The sequence below is a fragment of the Sinocyclocheilus grahami genome, unplaced genomic scaffold, assembly GCF_001515645.1.
Source record: "Sinocyclocheilus grahami isolate Dianchi unplaced genomic scaffold, SAMN03320097.WGS_v1.1 scaffold428.1, whole genome shotgun sequence".
NCBI lineage: Eukaryota > Metazoa > Chordata > Actinopteri > Cypriniformes > Cyprinidae > Sinocyclocheilus > Sinocyclocheilus grahami.
Window position 1 is genome coordinate 178,721 of NW_015505607.1, and position 17,003 is coordinate 195,723.

Sequence of the window (17,003 nt, forward strand, 5' to 3'; positions counted from 1 at the left end):
CAAAGCCTAAAACTAAAATCGCAGCGTGTCGCCACACACAGGGAACGTTGACCCTTGAAGTGAGTATCTTATTTTTTCCAGTTTAAGATGTTGCATGACGTCCTTAATCCAATGAGAAAAAATGGGGGGAAGAGGGTCCTTCCATTTAAGCAATATTAATCTTCTGGCAAGTAAAGTGGAAAAGGCCAACATTTTACAATTATAACCACTTAGACGCATGTTCTGTGCTGTGATGCCAAATATAGCAATAAAAGGAGATGGATCTATTGGCAATTCTATAATTTCTGAGAAAGCATCAAAGATCGATTTCCAAAAGTTATACAAAGCTGGACATGTCCAAAACATACAGGCACGCAGGAGTACTTGCTCATTTCTGAGTCAAGATGTTGAGATGACTCTGTTCATCAATTTTTAAAATCAATGTCATACAGACTGTTTATATGATACTTTTATATGGCATTTTTGAAACTTTAAAACTTCGGTGCCCATTCATTGTAATTGCATGGAACAAAGTGAATAATGCGTTATGAGTTATTCTGTAAATCATATTAAAAAAATAGTAAGACATACTGATCAGATTGGGTGTGATAAAACTCTCAGGCCATTGTTTCTGTTCATTTGCAGGGCCTAGTCTCCCAAAGAATGATGTTATAGTGGCAGTGAACTGGACCGGAGTCTACTTTGTGGATGAGCAGGAGCAGGTCCTTCTGGACCTTTCTTTCCCAGAGTTCATTTCTGAGTCAAGATGTTGAGATGACTCTGTTTATCAATTTTTTAAAATCAATGTCATACAGACTGTTTATATGATACTTTTATATGGCATTTTTGAAACTTTAAAACTTCGGTGCCCATTCATTGTAATTGCATGGAACAAAGTGAATAATGCGTTATGAGTTATTCTGTAAATCATATTAAAAAAATAGTAAGACATACTGATCAGATTGGGTGTGATAAAACTCTCAGGCCATTGTTTCTGTTCATTTGCAGGGCCTAGTCTCCCAAAGAATGATGTTATAGTGGCAGTGAACTGGACCGGAGTCTACTTTGTGGATGAGCAGGAGCAGGTCCTTCTGGACCTTTCTTTCCCAGAGATCACTGCAGTCTCCAGCAGCAGGTGCAGTAGCTTATCCAACCAAAGCCACTTCATTCGATCCAAGTGTTCTCTATATTGTCATTTAACTAGTTTTGCTCAATCTATCGTGTGGATGCAGAGGTGGAAAGCTGCAGGGACAGAGCTTCACTCTGGCCACCATTAAAGGAGATGAGTACACCTTCACATCCAACAATGCCGAAGACATCCGTGACCTGGTTGTCACCTTTCTAGAGGGCCTGCGTTCTAGGTCAAAGTTTGTGGTGGCCCTGGTGGACAGCCATTACCCTGGTGAGCACATATGGGCAGCAGTTGGGTTTAAAATTGCACTAGAAACCAAGGACATAACCATTGAATTTGATTCAGCCCCAAACAGACTTTGGGTCAAGACAAGAAGGTCCAGTATAATCAATAAAACATCTAGAAGATGAACAGAAACACTTATGTTTTTGTTTGTTTTCCCAGCTGGACATGACTCTTCATTCCTGAGATTCTCAAAGGGAGATCTGATCTTTCTGGATGAGCACACTGGAGAGCAGGTCCTGAATTCAGGATGGGCTCACGGGGTCAATGATAGAACCAAAAAAAGAGGAGACTTCCCTGCAGACAGCGTCTATGTGCTGCCCACCATCACCAGGCCACAGTATGATATTGTGGTGAGGGAATTTTCATTCAGTACATTTCATTGTACGCTTTCAGAAAAAAATGTGCCCTTAGAACTTTGTGCCTTATGTGCTCTTAAATGGTTCATAGTAGTACCTTAACGGTACATATCACTGCTCTAAGGTGCTAATTATACACAAAGTTGTCCCTTTAAGTGTTACAAGCTGTTGCACCCCAAATGGTATAATTTTTGCAAATTTTTTTCTGGCAGTGTATTGTATTTAACTTAGAAAATCATTTTTCATGGTCAAAACACAAGCATTTGCACCAAAATATGCCACTTGCTCACACTCAAGGAACACCTGAGATATTGAATAGTCTCTTTGACCTTCTAATTTCTGTTTCTTACAGTCGTTGATTACCATGTCCCCAGACCAGCGTAAGGACTCTATCAGTTTGTCCCATCAGAATCTGCTGGACAGTGGGGAGAAGGTTCAGCCATACACTCTAGAGGAGTTCTCCTACGATCACTTCAGGTGTTTGAACCTTCTTCAGGACCTTTCCTCCCTTTGTTGTGTCCGAATGTTTTAGAGAGGAGAAAAGGAGGTTTAGTGCAAACAAAAAGGTTTATTATATTACTAGAGGGGAGGAGGGCCTTACCAGCCAATCAGCATCAACATCTGGCCAATAAAGGATTAATTAAACCTACACCCATGGGCGACATTAGGGGGGGGGGCAAATTGTTAGTCATGGAATCCTTGATGTCGGCCCCACTGCAATTGGAGCCCTTAGCCAAGCGCTAAATACCCTCAACGTGTTTTTGCAGTGTTGAGCAATGTAACCAGTCACAGACATATCTGTTGATTTCTTAAATGCATTGGCCAATCAGAAACGTTTTGTCAGAATTCACTCACCGCTGAAAGCGCTGCAGTTTTTAAGTGCAGTTTTGCACGCTTGTGAATCATCTCATGACTAAGTGCAGACCCGATGTAAATAAGAGATTCATTGTGCAGTTTAGAGAGCTTCATTTATTATATCGGAACTTTGTATGATCGCGATGAAGATGAGTGAAGCTTTTTATTGATAAAGGGAGCGCACTTTGCACACTTTCTAGGGTATAATCCATTCAGAATTTGTATGAAACTTTAGTTTTTCGGACACATAGGCTACACCCTGCAAAGTTTCGGGAATGACATCCGCATATTTATGCAGGATTCACTCTCGAAATAGCAGTGAGTACCAATGGACGGAACATAAAATATGTTGATTTAATTCTGGAACCGGTCCTGGCCAAACCTCCACAGGGACCAAAAGCGTGTGTAAACTTTCGAGATCGGGACATATCAACCAGTAATTTCATTTCATTTCCAGTAACAAACCATAGAAAGTTCAGCAATGAATGGTATGCGATTTATGACAGAATATAGTCCCACAACGGATCGTTTATTTTTCCCTCACGTGTCTCGCCTTTGGTAACAACGATTCAAAACAGAAAAATTTCAAGTGACACTGGAAAAAGACACGGAAAACTTCAGTGAACATCAGAAAAGCAGTGTGCACATTTCTAATTAAAAATGAAAGGCCATCAACTGACAAACGGAAAGCATCACCATTCAAGTCAGTAGCCTCTTTAAGTTATTCTTGACTGTGTTGGATTGACTGCTGATTGTTGTTTTTTTCTTGCCCCCCTGACTCCAGAGTCAAATGTCGCCCATGGCTATACCTAACCCTAACTGCACAATATCTTTGTGTCATGCACCACTCCTATGATTATATGTGACCCTGGAGCACAAAACCAGTCTTAAGTCTCTTGGGTATATTTGTAGCAATAGCCAACCTCTTTAAGTTATTCTTGACTGTGTTGGATTGACTGCTGATTGTTTTTTTTTTCTTGCCCCCCTGACTCCAGAGTCAAATGTCGCCCATGGCTATACCTAACCCTAACTGCACAATATCTTTGTGTCATGCACCACTCCTATGATTATATGTGACCCTGGAGCACAAAACCAGTCTTAAGTCTCTTGGGTATATTTGTAGCAATAGCCAAAAAAAACATTGTATGGGTCAAAATTACCAATTTTTCTTTTATGCCAAAAATCATTAGGATATTAAGTAAAGATCATGTTCCGTGAAGATATTTTGTAAATTTCCTACCATAAATATATCAAAACTTAATTTTTGATTAGTAATATGCATTGCTAAGAACTTCATTTGCACAACTTTAAAGGCGATTTTCTCAATATTTCGATTTTTTGCACCCTCAGATTCCAGATTGTCAAATAGTTGTATCTCGGCCAAATATTGTCCTATCCTAACAAATCATACATCAATGGAAAGCTTATTTAAAGCTTAGTATGTTGTATAAATGATGTGATGTATAAATGTATGATGTATAAATCTCAATTTTAAAAAATTGACACTTGAGGCTGGTTTTGTAGTCCTGGGTCACATATTTCACCATTGTGCATTTTAATTTCATTGCATTACCTTTTTTATTATTAAATTCTGGATTCATTACATTTCCTGGTATCTTTCCATCCTCTAGACTGCCTTCCAAGAGCACACTGAGTCGTGTGATCATCAATAAAGGCAAAGGGAAGGATAAACTGTGGTGTTGCACCAGAGAACCTCTCAAACAGCCTTTGCTGAAAAAAGTTCTCAATCATGAAGAGCTGTCCCAGGATGCCTGCCAGGCCTTTATTGATATCCTCTGCATCTAATAGTGTTAACTTTATAACATTTTGACATTTAATAGTGTTAACTTTATAACTGCAGTTCCCTCATTTTGGCCCTTGACTCTGTCATACCTATCATGAAGTACATGGGCGACTACCCCTCGAAGAGGAGCCGTTCAGTCAATGAGCTGACTGATCAGATCTTTGAGGGTGCTTTAAAGGCTGAACCTCTGAAGGATGAAATCTTCTGTCAGATCATCAAGCAACTGACCGAGAATAATGTTAAGTAGGTTTTTCCCAGTTGAAGCTGATACAGTGTATAATCTAGTCTGTTATGTTTATTTATTTATTTTAGGATTTAAAAGTCTTTATTAAAAAGTATTTTATTACTTTTTAAAGTAATAAAACAAATTTTTTGAATGATAATATTATATTATAAATGTTGTATTATTTTTATATAATTGGCAAATATATAATAATTTTTTTAATTATATATAATATATACACTTTTATATTATTATTAAATTATATAAACAAATTATGTATACCACAGTTATTTTTGTTATTAATTTTATTTTTATTAGTATTATTATCATTATTATTTTAAAAATATTTTCTATAATATATATATATATATATATATATTCTTACTATTAATTTTATACAGATTATAATGGCTTTGGTAGATTATTTAAAATGTTTTCAATGTTTTGCATATGTGTGATTTTGTTTTAAATTTTATCTTATATATACATGCAAATGTTTCGATAAATTATGATTGTGCATGAAAATCTTTGTTCCCAGGTTACGCACAGACTGTGAAAACAGTTAATGTGTGTAATAAATCTGTATCAGTCTGTCCCCTAGTGGTTAACTTGCAAATGACCAAAGCTGCTTTGCCCTAACAATGTTAACATTGTTGTTGACTAATGAGTCAGCTGACAGCAGTTCTGTGTGTTCAGATACAGTGAGGAGAAGGGCTGGGAGCTTCTCTGGCTCTGCACTGGGCTTTTTCCTCCCAGTAACATGTTGCTTCCTCATGTCCAAAAGTTCCTGCAATCCAAGAAACATCATCCAGTCGCCCCAGATTGCATGCAGAGACTGCAGAAAGCCTTGCGGTAACTCTCACAGGCAGCACATACAAACATCTATCTCCAATGCTGCATGGAATTCCCTTAAAACATTTTTTCCTCATGGACAGAAATGGATCCAGAAAGTATCCTCCTCACCTTGTAGAAGTGGAGGCCATTCAACACAAAACAACCCAGATCTTTCACAAAGTGTACTTCCCTGATGACACTGATGAGGTGAGAGTTTTCATGTTAACTCTAGGCTTTTTGTAATCTGTTACTTGTAGTGTACGTTGTATCCAGCCTCCTGTGGGGGTGATATTCTCTTACTCTCTCATGCCCGGCTGTGTTTATTTATGCTTGAGGAAACAGAGAGAACGCCCCATTGTGCTCTGACCTCATTTGAATCCTCAATTAAGCACAGAGTTATGTGGTGCTTTTGGAGAAAACGGCAGAAAAGAGATGAAGTGGGAATCATGTGGGAATCAATAATGACATCATAAAATTAAAAAGACACCTGATGAAAAACAAATTTTTGGACTTTTATAAGGAAACAGCCAAGCGAACAAAACTACATAAATGTTATGATAAATGAAATGTGCACTGTTTTTATTTTATTTAAATTTTTTACATGATTCCCAATTATTTATATTCACGATTTCTAATATTTTACATTTTTATTTCAATGTAATTAGCAATTCATTTAATTTTATATTTGAACACATTTGTTACTTGACAGCATTAACTGGCTGTGTCTGTAGTATTAAAGACTACACAACAGTATTATATTATCTTTAAATTAATTTTTAAATGATTATTATTTTAAATTATTGTCCCTGGATTAGTAGGGTACTCTTGTAATAAAGTAGCGTTGGTAACGGACTGATTTTAAGTATCAATTCTGCTTAAAAAGATGCGATCTAATCCTGTTTACATGAAATAAGCCTGCTCCCAAGCAGGTTTAAGCTTACGGACCTGTTGCTATGACAGCAAGTCCAGGATGAGCTTCGAAAGAACCAAACAATCCAAGATCATGCCAAATCATCAACAATCAAATCCCGCTAACTGAGTTAGTGACATATGAAGAACGGGCCCCAGGTTTATTTTAGTATCAACGATAGTTTTGTTAATATATTGAATTAGATTTCACTTTCATTTTTGTTTGTTTTAGTCATTTTATTTTTTTAAGTTTTGTTTTAATATGCCTAAATTGTAATTAATTTGTATTTATTAATTTTAGTTTATTTAGTTTTTATTATTTTAGTACTAGTGCTAAACTAAAAATGGGAAATGCTGCCTTTGCAACTACCTGAAATAAAATAAGTTTATTTCAGTAAGGTTAATCTTGGTTCAAGTAAAGAAAACGTTGTTTTACCTGATTTACACAAGTAGTCTCAGGCTTTTTGCCCCCTACTGTTTGTATACATGCTCAAATGTACTCCCCACATAACACACTGTGCGTCTAATAGTGTCTTTTTATTTATGTATTTATTTATGAATAGGCTTTTGAAGTTGAATCAAGCACAAAAGCCAAAGATTTCTGTCTGAACATCACTGGCAGAATGATGCTCCAATCTTCTGAAGGCTTCAGCTTGTTTGTCAAAATTTCTGACAAGGTGAGGCTACAGAGCTGTCAAATGTCTGTTCAGTTGAGATGAAGGTGTTCTGTATGAGGTTATGACACATTAAATAACCCAGGAGGTGATTTTTATGTTACAGCTTTCTCCTGAGAGTTTCTTAAAACACATGTCCTGTAGTCAGCAGTTAGTTGTCAGTATGTGTGTGTATTTTAATGTAAGATGTCTTATTTGATATGTCAATATTGGGTTAAACGTTTCAGGTGATCAGTGTGCCAGAAGGAGATTTCTTCTTTGACTTTGTTCGACATCTGACAGACTGGATTAAAAAAGCCAGAACTGTGAAAGATGGTGATTATGTGTATTGTTCATTAAAATGATCAATATATTGAGTGTAGACATGAGAGGCCTTAATGATTCTGTTGGTTTTGTAGGCACAGTGCCTTCACTGACCTACCAAGTGTTTTTCATGAAGAAACTGTGGAGCAACACCATTCCAGGCAAAGATCCCATGGCTGACTCCATTTTCCATTACTTCCAGGTGCAAAACTCTCTTTTTGTACTCAATCTGTGAATTTAAGCTCCCTTTTAAACACTTTGTGTGACACCTCCATTATACTAAACTGTCTTTAGGAGCTCCCAAAGTATCTGCGGGGCTACCACAAGTGCTCTCTTGAAGAGGCGTTCCAGCTGACTGCGCTCATTTACAGGGTGAGGTTTGAAGAGGACAAATCACAGTTTCATAACTTCACCAAGATGCTGAAGGAGCTGGTCCCTCAGGACATGATCCATCAGCTGTCACCCGATGACTGGAAACGGGTGAGTGAGCAACACTAGTCCTGCTCCATACAGCCATCCATTTATGACAAGTGAATGCAGTGAAGGGTGCCTTTGTTTCTTCTACAGCCTGTCGTTACGTACTTCAATAAGCATTCAGGGAAATCTCGAGAGGAAGCAAAACTGATGTTTCTGGAAATCATTTACAAGTGGCCTACGTTTGGATCTGCATTTTTTGAAGTCAAGGCAAGACTGTTGAATTAACTAAATACTATGCAAACAAAATTACCTTGTCTTCGATTCTAGAATTTGATTTCTTATGTTGTGTAAAACGCACTGACAGTGTGGTTTAATGATGTCTGATTTTGTCCCACAGCAATCCTCAGATCCAAATTTCCCAGAAGTCCTCTTGATAGCTATCAACAAGCATGGTGTTACTCTCATTGACCCAAAAACAAAGGTATGTTTACACAGACCAATGTATGTAAATGGCAGATTTAATATATTGTAATTTTAGCCTAATGTACAAACTTTACTATGTGCACTACTGTTGAAGTTTGGGGTTGGTAAGATTTTCTGTTTTTGAAAGAAGTCTCTTGTGCTTTCCAAGGCTGGTTGGTAATATTGTAAAATATTATTTGAAAACAGTTTAAAATAACTGTTTTCTGTTTTAATACATATTATGTTTTTGTGCAAACTGTGATACATTTTCCAGGATTATTTGATGAATATAAAGTTCAAAAGTACAGCATTGTTTTTATTTTTGTAACAATTTACTGTCAATTTTTTATTTAATGTGTCTTTGCTGAATAAAAGTATATTTTTACAAAAAAAAAAAAAATCTTACTGGCTACAAACTTTGGACTGGTAGTGTATTTTATTTTAGCATTTTAGCATTCATATTTAAATGCTGATGTTACACTTACCTTGCAGTAACATAAATAAAGACTAACGCAAAGTGGCCAACCTCCCTCTTTTGAGTCAAAAATCTCCAGAAATGTATTATTAGGCCCTTTTGTAAAAACCTTTGAATACAGATATACCATCTGTCTGCAGGACATTTTGGGCACACATCCCTTCACCAAAATCTCTAACTGGAGTAGTGGACATACCTATTTCCACATTACCATTGGTAACCTGGTTAGAGGCAGCAAACTGCTGTGTGAGACTTCACTGGTGAGTCACCCCTTTCATAAAATACTGTGGTGGTACAGTGATGGTATCAGATGGTAATATCATGGTACTTTGGTGACGCAAATGCACCAGCTATTCCTTTCTAAAAGACATGCAGTTTGCGGTGTGGCTTACTTTATCAACTGACTTTCCTTACTATCCACAGGGATACAAGATGGACGATCTTCTTACGTCTTACATCAGTCAGATGTTGACGACCATGACCAAGCAGCGCAGTTCACGTGTAAATAATAAGTAACATGCAAGGCTTATAATAGTGCACTGTTTATTTATAAGCACACAGACTCAGTTCTTACTACATCCTAGATCCATAATTTTGATACATGAAGATAAACTGAATCTGCCATTAGTGTTGTTACTTTTTCATGCTGGAGCCTTAATTGTAAATTGCGAGTTTAATTTATTTTATAGCATTTCTCAGTCTTTTAATGTCAATGAAGAACATGATAAATTGACAGTCAAAAACACTTGTTGCCTTTAAGTTTTAGGCCCTCGTATGGTTTTTACTGTGATACCAAATTGAAAGTCTATTAAGTCAGATCAAGTTCATGATTTCAGTTATTTAATTTGTGAATGATTTGCACATCTCATTTTGCCAATGAAATGCATTATAAAGATATGGAAATGTTGCAGAATTTGGTTTTACTCCTTAGCTTAAAGACGTACAAGATTCTCCTCCTGGTCATATTTGACCTCTAGGTCAGCACTTATTGAACTGATTGATACATGAATTAATTTAATGAAATGATTTGATTTGATTATTATTATTAATTTTAACCAAATGATAACAAAATTTTATTCAGTCTAAAAATATATCCTCTTAATTTTTCTGAATAGTATTACTTTATTACCTTTGTAAATGCTTGACCAGGTATTTCAGAGATGCATATTAGAATGTGTCTTATAAATTAAATGATCAGTTATATGACAACAATCATTATAATTTATACACAAGATTGGACATTGTCCAATTTATTTATTCTTTTTTTTTTATTTTTTTTTTTAGAACGTATGTACTGTATTGCTAGTTTGTAATTCTGGTCATTCCAATTTTCTTGTGTTGGAAGCTGCTGTTTATAAATAAAACAATAACATATGAGATAGCTGGGCTATTTTAATAATTGATCAATGATTTACGATCATATGATCAATCACTTTACAATTAGATCCTTTGAATGCTACACGCGTGACATGAACCCCTTTATTTATAAAATAGGTCTAGTTATAAATGACTGTCAAATTTTGTAATCAGTGTTATTTTAATATTGTTTATATATTATTAATATTCAGATGTTTTTTAATTTTTAAGTCATTTTGTGTTTTTTTCATTGTTTTTTAATATATTTTATTTAACTTTTTTTTCAGTTTTAATTTATTTTAGTACTTCAACTTATTTTCAGTAAGTTGCCATGACAACATTTCCCATTTTTTTAGTTTAAGTTTTTCAACTAATAATTATATTTTATTTTGCTTTATTTCAATTAACAAAAAATATTTTTAATAGGTTTACTTAATAACAACACAATTTGTAGTTTGTGTAAAGTTTTGTAGTTTTTTGCTAAACTCAGTGTAAAACAATATGCTCTTGCCAGAATTTAATCAGACACAAGATTTATTCAAGAAATAAAAATAACAAGATTGTACGTATGAGTTAAACATATTGCAATAACCAAAAAGTGATTACACTGAATGATCTTATGAGGCTTAAATATGATACTGAATTAGACGTGTATTAAATTACAAAATGTTAGCATAAAAATAATTTATGACCTCTTGGATTCTTACACTATTGTCTAGGAGTAATGATTCAGCCAAAACCATGACATGTATTTTAAATACCACTTGAGATTAAACAAAACCAATGGATCCACCAATATTTCAGTGAAGGAAACGTGAGTTTCATCGACATGACAAATATTTCCATTCATGCTTGAAATGGAAACCTTTACACTAGCATTGATAAAACCTGGGGCTTGCAAAAGGCCATAATTCAAATGAGGTGCAAGATTAGTCACTAGAACTAAGCATTTATTAACTGTATGTATCCCATTAATATTACATGAAGACAGCCTGCTTGTCTGTCATTTAGTGATCAAACACTTACAATTTATAAACTGTAAGGGTGATTTCAATGTACCACATAAACAGTGGTTTATACTGGCTTAACTGAACATCAGTTACAGTTTTATATATATATATATATATATATATATATATATATAAAACTGTAACTGATGTTCAGTTAAGCCAGTATAAACCACTGTTTATGTGGTACATTGAAATCACCCTTACAGTTTATAAATTGTAAGTGTTTGATCACTAAATGACAGACAAGCAGAATATGAACCAGAACACTTCATCATGCACTTCAAAGAGATGGTTCTTGCTTGTCAGAGGCACTCATGTTGGATAAAGACCACACATCATTCATATCTGTTCATGGGAATGTGAAATATGATCAGCGTTATGGTCTTGAAGATTCAGATTAAAGGAATAGTTCACCCAAAAATGAAAATCTACTCACCCTCAGCCCATCCAGAATCCTGATTTGGAACAATTTAGCATTACATCACTTGCTCACCAATAGATCCTCTGCAGTGAATGGGTGCCGTCAGAATGAGAGTACAAACAGCTGGACAAGTAATTCATACGATTACAGTCCATCAATTAATATCTTGTGAAGTGAAAAGCTGTGTGTTTGTAAGACACAAATCCATAATTTTAATTTAAAACCATTGCTTTTGGCTAATAATCCATAATATTGCCTCTTCCAGTGAAAATGTCATCTCCTCTGAATGAGGAGAGAGCTATGCAAAGATTAAGCACCATTTACAAGCGAAAACAGTTCTAAACAAATATGTCAGTGGATTTTGAAGTGAGAGGACAACGGGGGATGGACTTTTTCACTGTAGGAAGCACTATTATGGATTATGGATTCATATTTTGTCAGGAGCAAAGGTTTAAAGTTAAAATGCCTTAATGATGGAGATGTTTCTTACAAACACGCAGCTTTTCACTTCACAAGACGTTAAAGTGGCCCTATTATGCCATTTTTAAGGTTCCTAATATTGTTTTGGGAGTCTCCTACAATAGGTTTACATGCATGCAAGGTCAAAAACACTTTCGTTTTCTCAAAATATGCATTTAATATCCCTTTGTTTTCCAATGATTCTCAAACAAATCATTCAAAGCCATTCTAAGATTCAATCTCTCTAAATCCCTCCTTTCTGTGAGCCTACTCTGCTCTGATTGGTCAGATGGCCCAGTCTGTTGTGATTGGTCTACCGCATACAGCGTGTGTCAGAAACGATATGCCCATTGCTATAGTTCCGTATTTTGAATGCTCGATAGAAAATATAAACATCTATTATTTATAAGGGCAAGAGTTTTGTGAATCTCACATTGAACTCCCGAGATTAGAGAAGCAGATGTCAGTCAAATGACGGGAACACAAAAAAAGATTGGGGTTGTACTGCTGCGGTACAGTGGGAAAAAAAATATTTTAACCATTGATTCTTTGCAGCTTCATCTTTTGGAAGTGAAAATAAAACAAATTTACTTGCACAGCGTAGGACACAGCGTCTTCTCGACATGATGTTAACCACACACAAGCTACAGTACAGAGTTTGAGGGCGGGTCAAGTTGTTTGCGGCGCGGCCGGTAAACGTAGAAGGTGGGCATTATGCAAATGTGTTACCCCGTGACGTGTAGCCATGGGTTTCGAATTACTGATGACTCGTTTAGACTTTTCAGAGTCGATTCTTTCTTTTGGGAGAATAACTTTATTTATCGTGCACTTTCGGCTTCGCAACTTTGCAGATCGTTTGCATTCACATACAGCTACATTACACACTGCCTGAAAGGCAATATTCGAAATGGGATAATAGGGGCACTTTAATTGATGGACTGGAGTCGTGTGGATTACTTGTAGATTATTGTGATGTTTTTATCAGCTGTTTGGACTCTAATTTCTGACCGCACCCATCCACTGCAGAGGATCCATTGGCGAGTATTTTGATGTACATTTTTCCAATGAAAAAACAAACTCATCTACATCTTGGATGACTTGGCTATGAGTAAATTTTTTGGGGGTTTACTGTGATAAATAAAACAATCTAAGAGTCTTTTTTTTTCAGCAATTTTTCATTTTTGAGAACTATTCAAATAATAATTCAATAATTTGACTTAAGAGGTGGTTTAAAAGATTAAATGCCTCTTACCTGTCCTGAACTGTCTGTAGGACCCACTCTCAATTACTGAACTGCTGTCCACACTGAGAGCCAACCCACGCTCCCTCCACCTGCAAATACATCACCATTAACAGCCTACAATAGTGTCTTTTGTATGGACTACAGAGTGATTTCGGACTGCAGCTACATGTTCACTGTCACAGTGAGATGTGGTAAATTCTGTGCTTAGACTCACCAGTGAAACACAAAGATAATCACGACAAGAATAAGGGAAGTGATGTCAGTAAGAGTCCACATAAGCCTGTACTCATCCGGTGTCTGTGAGAGACAGAGAGGAAAACCACAGGGAAAAAACAGGATGGACAAATCTCTGAGAACTGTAGATGTGTGTCATTTACCATGAGAAAGAGCGGTCTTTGCAGGTTCTTGAGGATGTGAACAGCATTAGTGGCGACAGAATGAGCCCCTGCGCACCAGGCAAGAGAATACAGCCACGGCTGGCTGATCACATACAGGTTGGTGCTGATGTTAGCAGCAGCGTATTTTCTGTAATCAATAAAAAGTCACATACAGTTTATCCCAATGTATGATATATATACTGTGTGTGTATATATATATATATATATATATAAAACTAGAAAGTATATTAACATAGAAAAAAACATTAATATTCAAAGGTTGGTGCTTGAACCTGAAAAGCCTAAGAAGAATAACGAAGTGTACCATTGGTGCTCCCCTGTGTCCAATTAAAGCAGGAGCTGTTCCCAGACTGCTCCTCTCTTTAATGCAGGGGGAGTACATGCCCAGAGGAACCAAAAACAGAGTCACTAGAACAGTTATGTACAGCACAATGATGGCCATCCCTCTCACTGAAACAGACACAGGCAGATAATTCACCATAAAAAATATGCACTTTCTGTGACATAAGATGCATCAGGGTGGTTAAAAAAAAAGGATATTTCCTTTTGGTTATTGGAAATATATTATACCTAAAAACTCATCCTTACCTCTCATATTGATACGGAAGACATGCAAGGCTATTGGCCAAGATAATAGAGTCATTAAAACTACACCACCTATGTGTAGATATGGAGCAGTTACCTGACAAATGGGAATGGAGAACATTAAATGTCACAGTTATGTGCTCCAATATTAATATTATGATAGTAAACATGCCTGAAAAGATAAAAGTACAGTCATCCACTCTTTGCTCCATAAATCTGTGAGAACAGATGAGGCCACAATGGAGAGAATCAAAGTCACTGAGATCCCGATCTATCAAAAGAGATACCATCAATTCAAAAGTGTAAACCATAAAGTCTCCGACTTTTAGTTTGTTACATAGACGAGATGTGGATGAAATTACCTTGTGACACCAGTGTAAATATAATCTCTGGCCATCTGAGAGAAGACAAACTGCCAGCAGCTGTGAATGTAAACATATTTATTACCAGCAAATTATCGGATGGACCATTTAGTAACTTGCTATGGAGACTTTATGCATAAAAAGCAAAAAAAAAAACATTGACAACTAGGATACAATAAGTACATTTAATCTGTCACAATGGAGACCATTAAACTATAATAGTGATTTCTTAACTGTGGGGTTTTGTGTTTTGTAAAAAAATATATATATAAAAATTCTTAAAGCACATACCAGCAGAACAGCAACATAAGTGAACAAAAAAACAGCAAGAATCAACAAAACTATGGACCATGGAAACCAGAAGCCCAGATTACCAAAATTAAACCTGGAGGCAAAGCAGGAGAAATATTACTTTAGTGTATTCCAGTTAAGTTACCTAAGTTGAGAGATCTTTTTAAAAAATTATATGTGCCATTGTCATTCTGTCTATTGAACTATTAAAGAAATGTTTCGGGTTGGAAAACAACTTTGTGTAAACAAAATTAACAGTAATGAATAATGGAAGTCAATAACAAATCTAAAATGTATCTTTTATGTATGACACAAACCAGTCAAAGTCATTGTAGTCATTCTGTGCTTCACTCCAGAAGTACAGGAACACCAGACTGAGACAAAATGTCAGAACGATCAGAGCAAAACTGCCACACTCCAGCTGAAAGATTAAAGACAGTTAAGCCTTTTTAAGCCATTATATAATGCATAAATATCTGGCTTACTATCAATGCATTTTCAACATGACCTAAATATTACTAGAATAATCACACATGGGCATGTAAGGACACAAAAAAAAGAGGAATTTTTGTGAAGTACTTTATTTGCATCAAAATTTCCTCTTACTGTGACAATGCATAATTGCTTTGATCAAGTTAACTTGCTTAACAGCTTATTTTTAAATAATCTCAGCATTATAAGTTACCATGAGAGCACCTTAGAGCAGCAGCAGTGTCCAGGCTGAGCATGTGTGATCTGGTAACGCCTCCACTGGCAGCCGTACAGTCCAGCTAGACAGGAGACAAAGGGCTGGTGCTCATAACGCTGTAGCAGCCTCTGGCGTGCCATTTCCAGTTTACCCAACTTCAGGGTTGGCTCGGTCTGTGTTGCGCCCATAAGCAAGATGAATGAGGGCTCTGTCAATGTATAAATAAAATAATTACTTTCATCCCTTAATAATTTTACACAGTTTATGTTTAAAGCATTGAGATGATGTTACTAATAATCAGTGTGGTATATTATAAAATGTCACTGTGTAATATTGTCTTTGCTTCAGCTATATGCCAGTGTAATTTCCAATTGTACAATTTTAATTACATTTCATTACATATGCAAGGCTGATTATACAACACTTGGCTATATGACTCTCATCCTGAAAGAATAAAAAAAACACTAATAATGATGGAATTGTACTAAATAATTAATCTATAATATAAATAATAATTGCTATTGGTTCACTTTGGCAGAGTTGCCTCCCGCGGTCAGCATTTGTATTTTTCAGTGATATTTTATTTACAGCAAGGCTCATTGCATACTAATGCCTTAATCAACATGTGCCTGAAAAGAAGTAGATTACAAATATTGAAGACACCAGGTTTTCAGCCTTTAAACAAAAAAAGTATTCATAACGCGAAGCACAAATGTCCCACAGCCCACAGAAAGGACATCACGGTGACACTACAGCCGACAAACTTGTTTACATAATCGCTTTTCACAGTATATTAATCGTACCAAAATGTTGTCTGTGTGAGCAAAGGATAAGTAGCTCAATATCTCACCGAATAACTGAAGCCGGTCAGAAGCAAGCGCGCCGGTGTCTCCGTCTGTCCGTCTGTCCGTGTGCTGTCCGCTTTTCTTTCTCAAGTGAAAGGAAATACCTCCCGTAGCTTCTTCACTGATCTATCCCGACCAACTGTGTGACGCTGCAGTTATGGGTAACGAGAGCGGGGAAAAATATGAGTTCTAGATCAAATTTTCTCTGCTTGGGTTTGTGTCTCTGCGCTACTGAATGGTAGTGTTATTGTGCGTCTGCGTCTGTTAAATGTAATTGCATTTGCATAACAAGAGGGGCCGCTTTGCACTTTCAGTGCACGTACATTTTTGAGTGATTGTTCACTAGTCTTGACGAAAACAGCTGAAAACTACTGATGTATGGAGACACATTTTGAATTAATTGAAAAATCGATATGAATAATCAATTTTTAATAATCAAATACATTGGTCTATTAAACAGTAAATCGAATGCAACGTAAATTTACAACACAAGCACAGTGGAGCCCTAAATAAAATCCCCGTATAACAAATAGCAATTATTTGCGCATCCTATATAAGTCACTGTCAAATGCGACAGGCTACTCCAAGAAGGGACGTTGTTAAAGAGTGTAGGGTTATAAACTATCTTGCTTCAGAT

At 36.1% G+C, this 17,003-nt stretch overlaps 2 protein-coding genes across 3 annotated transcripts in view; one reads left to right on the plus strand and one right to left on the minus strand.

Annotated features, from left to right (window-relative positions):
* myo7ab (myosin VIIAb) overlaps positions 1-9,732 on the plus strand; it is a 35,984-nt gene extending 26,252 nt beyond the window's left edge. For both annotated transcript variants that reach the window (XM_016233305.1, XM_016233304.1), the window contains 17 exons: positions 625-701; positions 1,065-1,114; positions 1,212-1,381; positions 1,556-1,746; positions 2,105-2,229; positions 4,239-4,396; positions 4,501-4,654; positions 5,331-5,486; positions 5,570-5,675; positions 6,941-7,054; positions 7,279-7,366; positions 7,450-7,556; positions 7,649-7,834; positions 7,922-8,038; positions 8,169-8,252; positions 8,849-8,968; positions 9,132-9,732. In XM_016233305.1, coding sequence (XP_016088791.1) covers positions 625-701; positions 1,065-1,114; positions 1,212-1,381; positions 1,556-1,746; positions 2,105-2,229; positions 4,239-4,396; positions 4,501-4,654; positions 5,331-5,486; positions 5,570-5,675; positions 6,941-7,054; positions 7,279-7,366; positions 7,450-7,556; positions 7,649-7,834; positions 7,922-8,038; positions 8,169-8,252; positions 8,849-8,968; positions 9,132-9,224 — 2,096 coding nt within the window. In that variant the 3' untranslated portion in view covers positions 9,225-9,732. The remainder of the gene's footprint in view (positions 1-624; positions 702-1,064; positions 1,115-1,211; positions 1,382-1,555; positions 1,747-2,104; positions 2,230-4,238; positions 4,397-4,500; positions 4,655-5,330; positions 5,487-5,569; positions 5,676-6,940; positions 7,055-7,278; positions 7,367-7,449; positions 7,557-7,648; positions 7,835-7,921; positions 8,039-8,168; positions 8,253-8,848; positions 8,969-9,131) is intronic.
* Positions 9,733-11,330: 1,598 nt separating this feature from the next.
* Positions 11,331-16,808, minus strand: LOC107551598 (glycerophosphodiester phosphodiesterase domain-containing protein 5-like). The gene is made up of 12 exons (XM_016233264.1): positions 16,372-16,808; positions 15,530-15,729; positions 15,151-15,254; positions 14,834-14,927; positions 14,543-14,602; positions 14,353-14,451; positions 14,184-14,277; positions 13,816-14,045; positions 13,575-13,739; positions 13,412-13,494; positions 13,207-13,286; positions 11,331-11,419 (listed from the first exon to the last, which is right to left on the minus strand). Exons 2-12 carry the CDS (start codon positions 15,707-15,709, stop codon positions 11,355-11,357), a joined length of 1,254 nt encoding a protein of 417 aa, XP_016088750.1. The 5' UTR covers positions 15,710-15,729; positions 16,372-16,808; the 3' UTR covers positions 11,331-11,354.
* Between the last annotated feature and the right edge of the window lie 195 nt (positions 16,809-17,003).

Coding starts and splice junctions, on each gene's coding strand:
- LOC107551598 (XM_016233264.1), bottom strand. CDS start 15,709: ATGGGCGCAACACAGACCGAGCCAACCCTGAAGTTGGGTAAACTGGAA. Junction 14,928..15,150: donor GACTACAATGACTTTGACTG/GTTTGTGTCATA, acceptor CTTTGCCTCCAG/GTTTAATTTTGGTAATCTGG. Junction 14,452..14,542: donor ATTTACACTGGTGTCACAAG/GTAATTTCATCC, acceptor CTCTTTTGATAG/ATCGGGATCTCAGTGACTTT.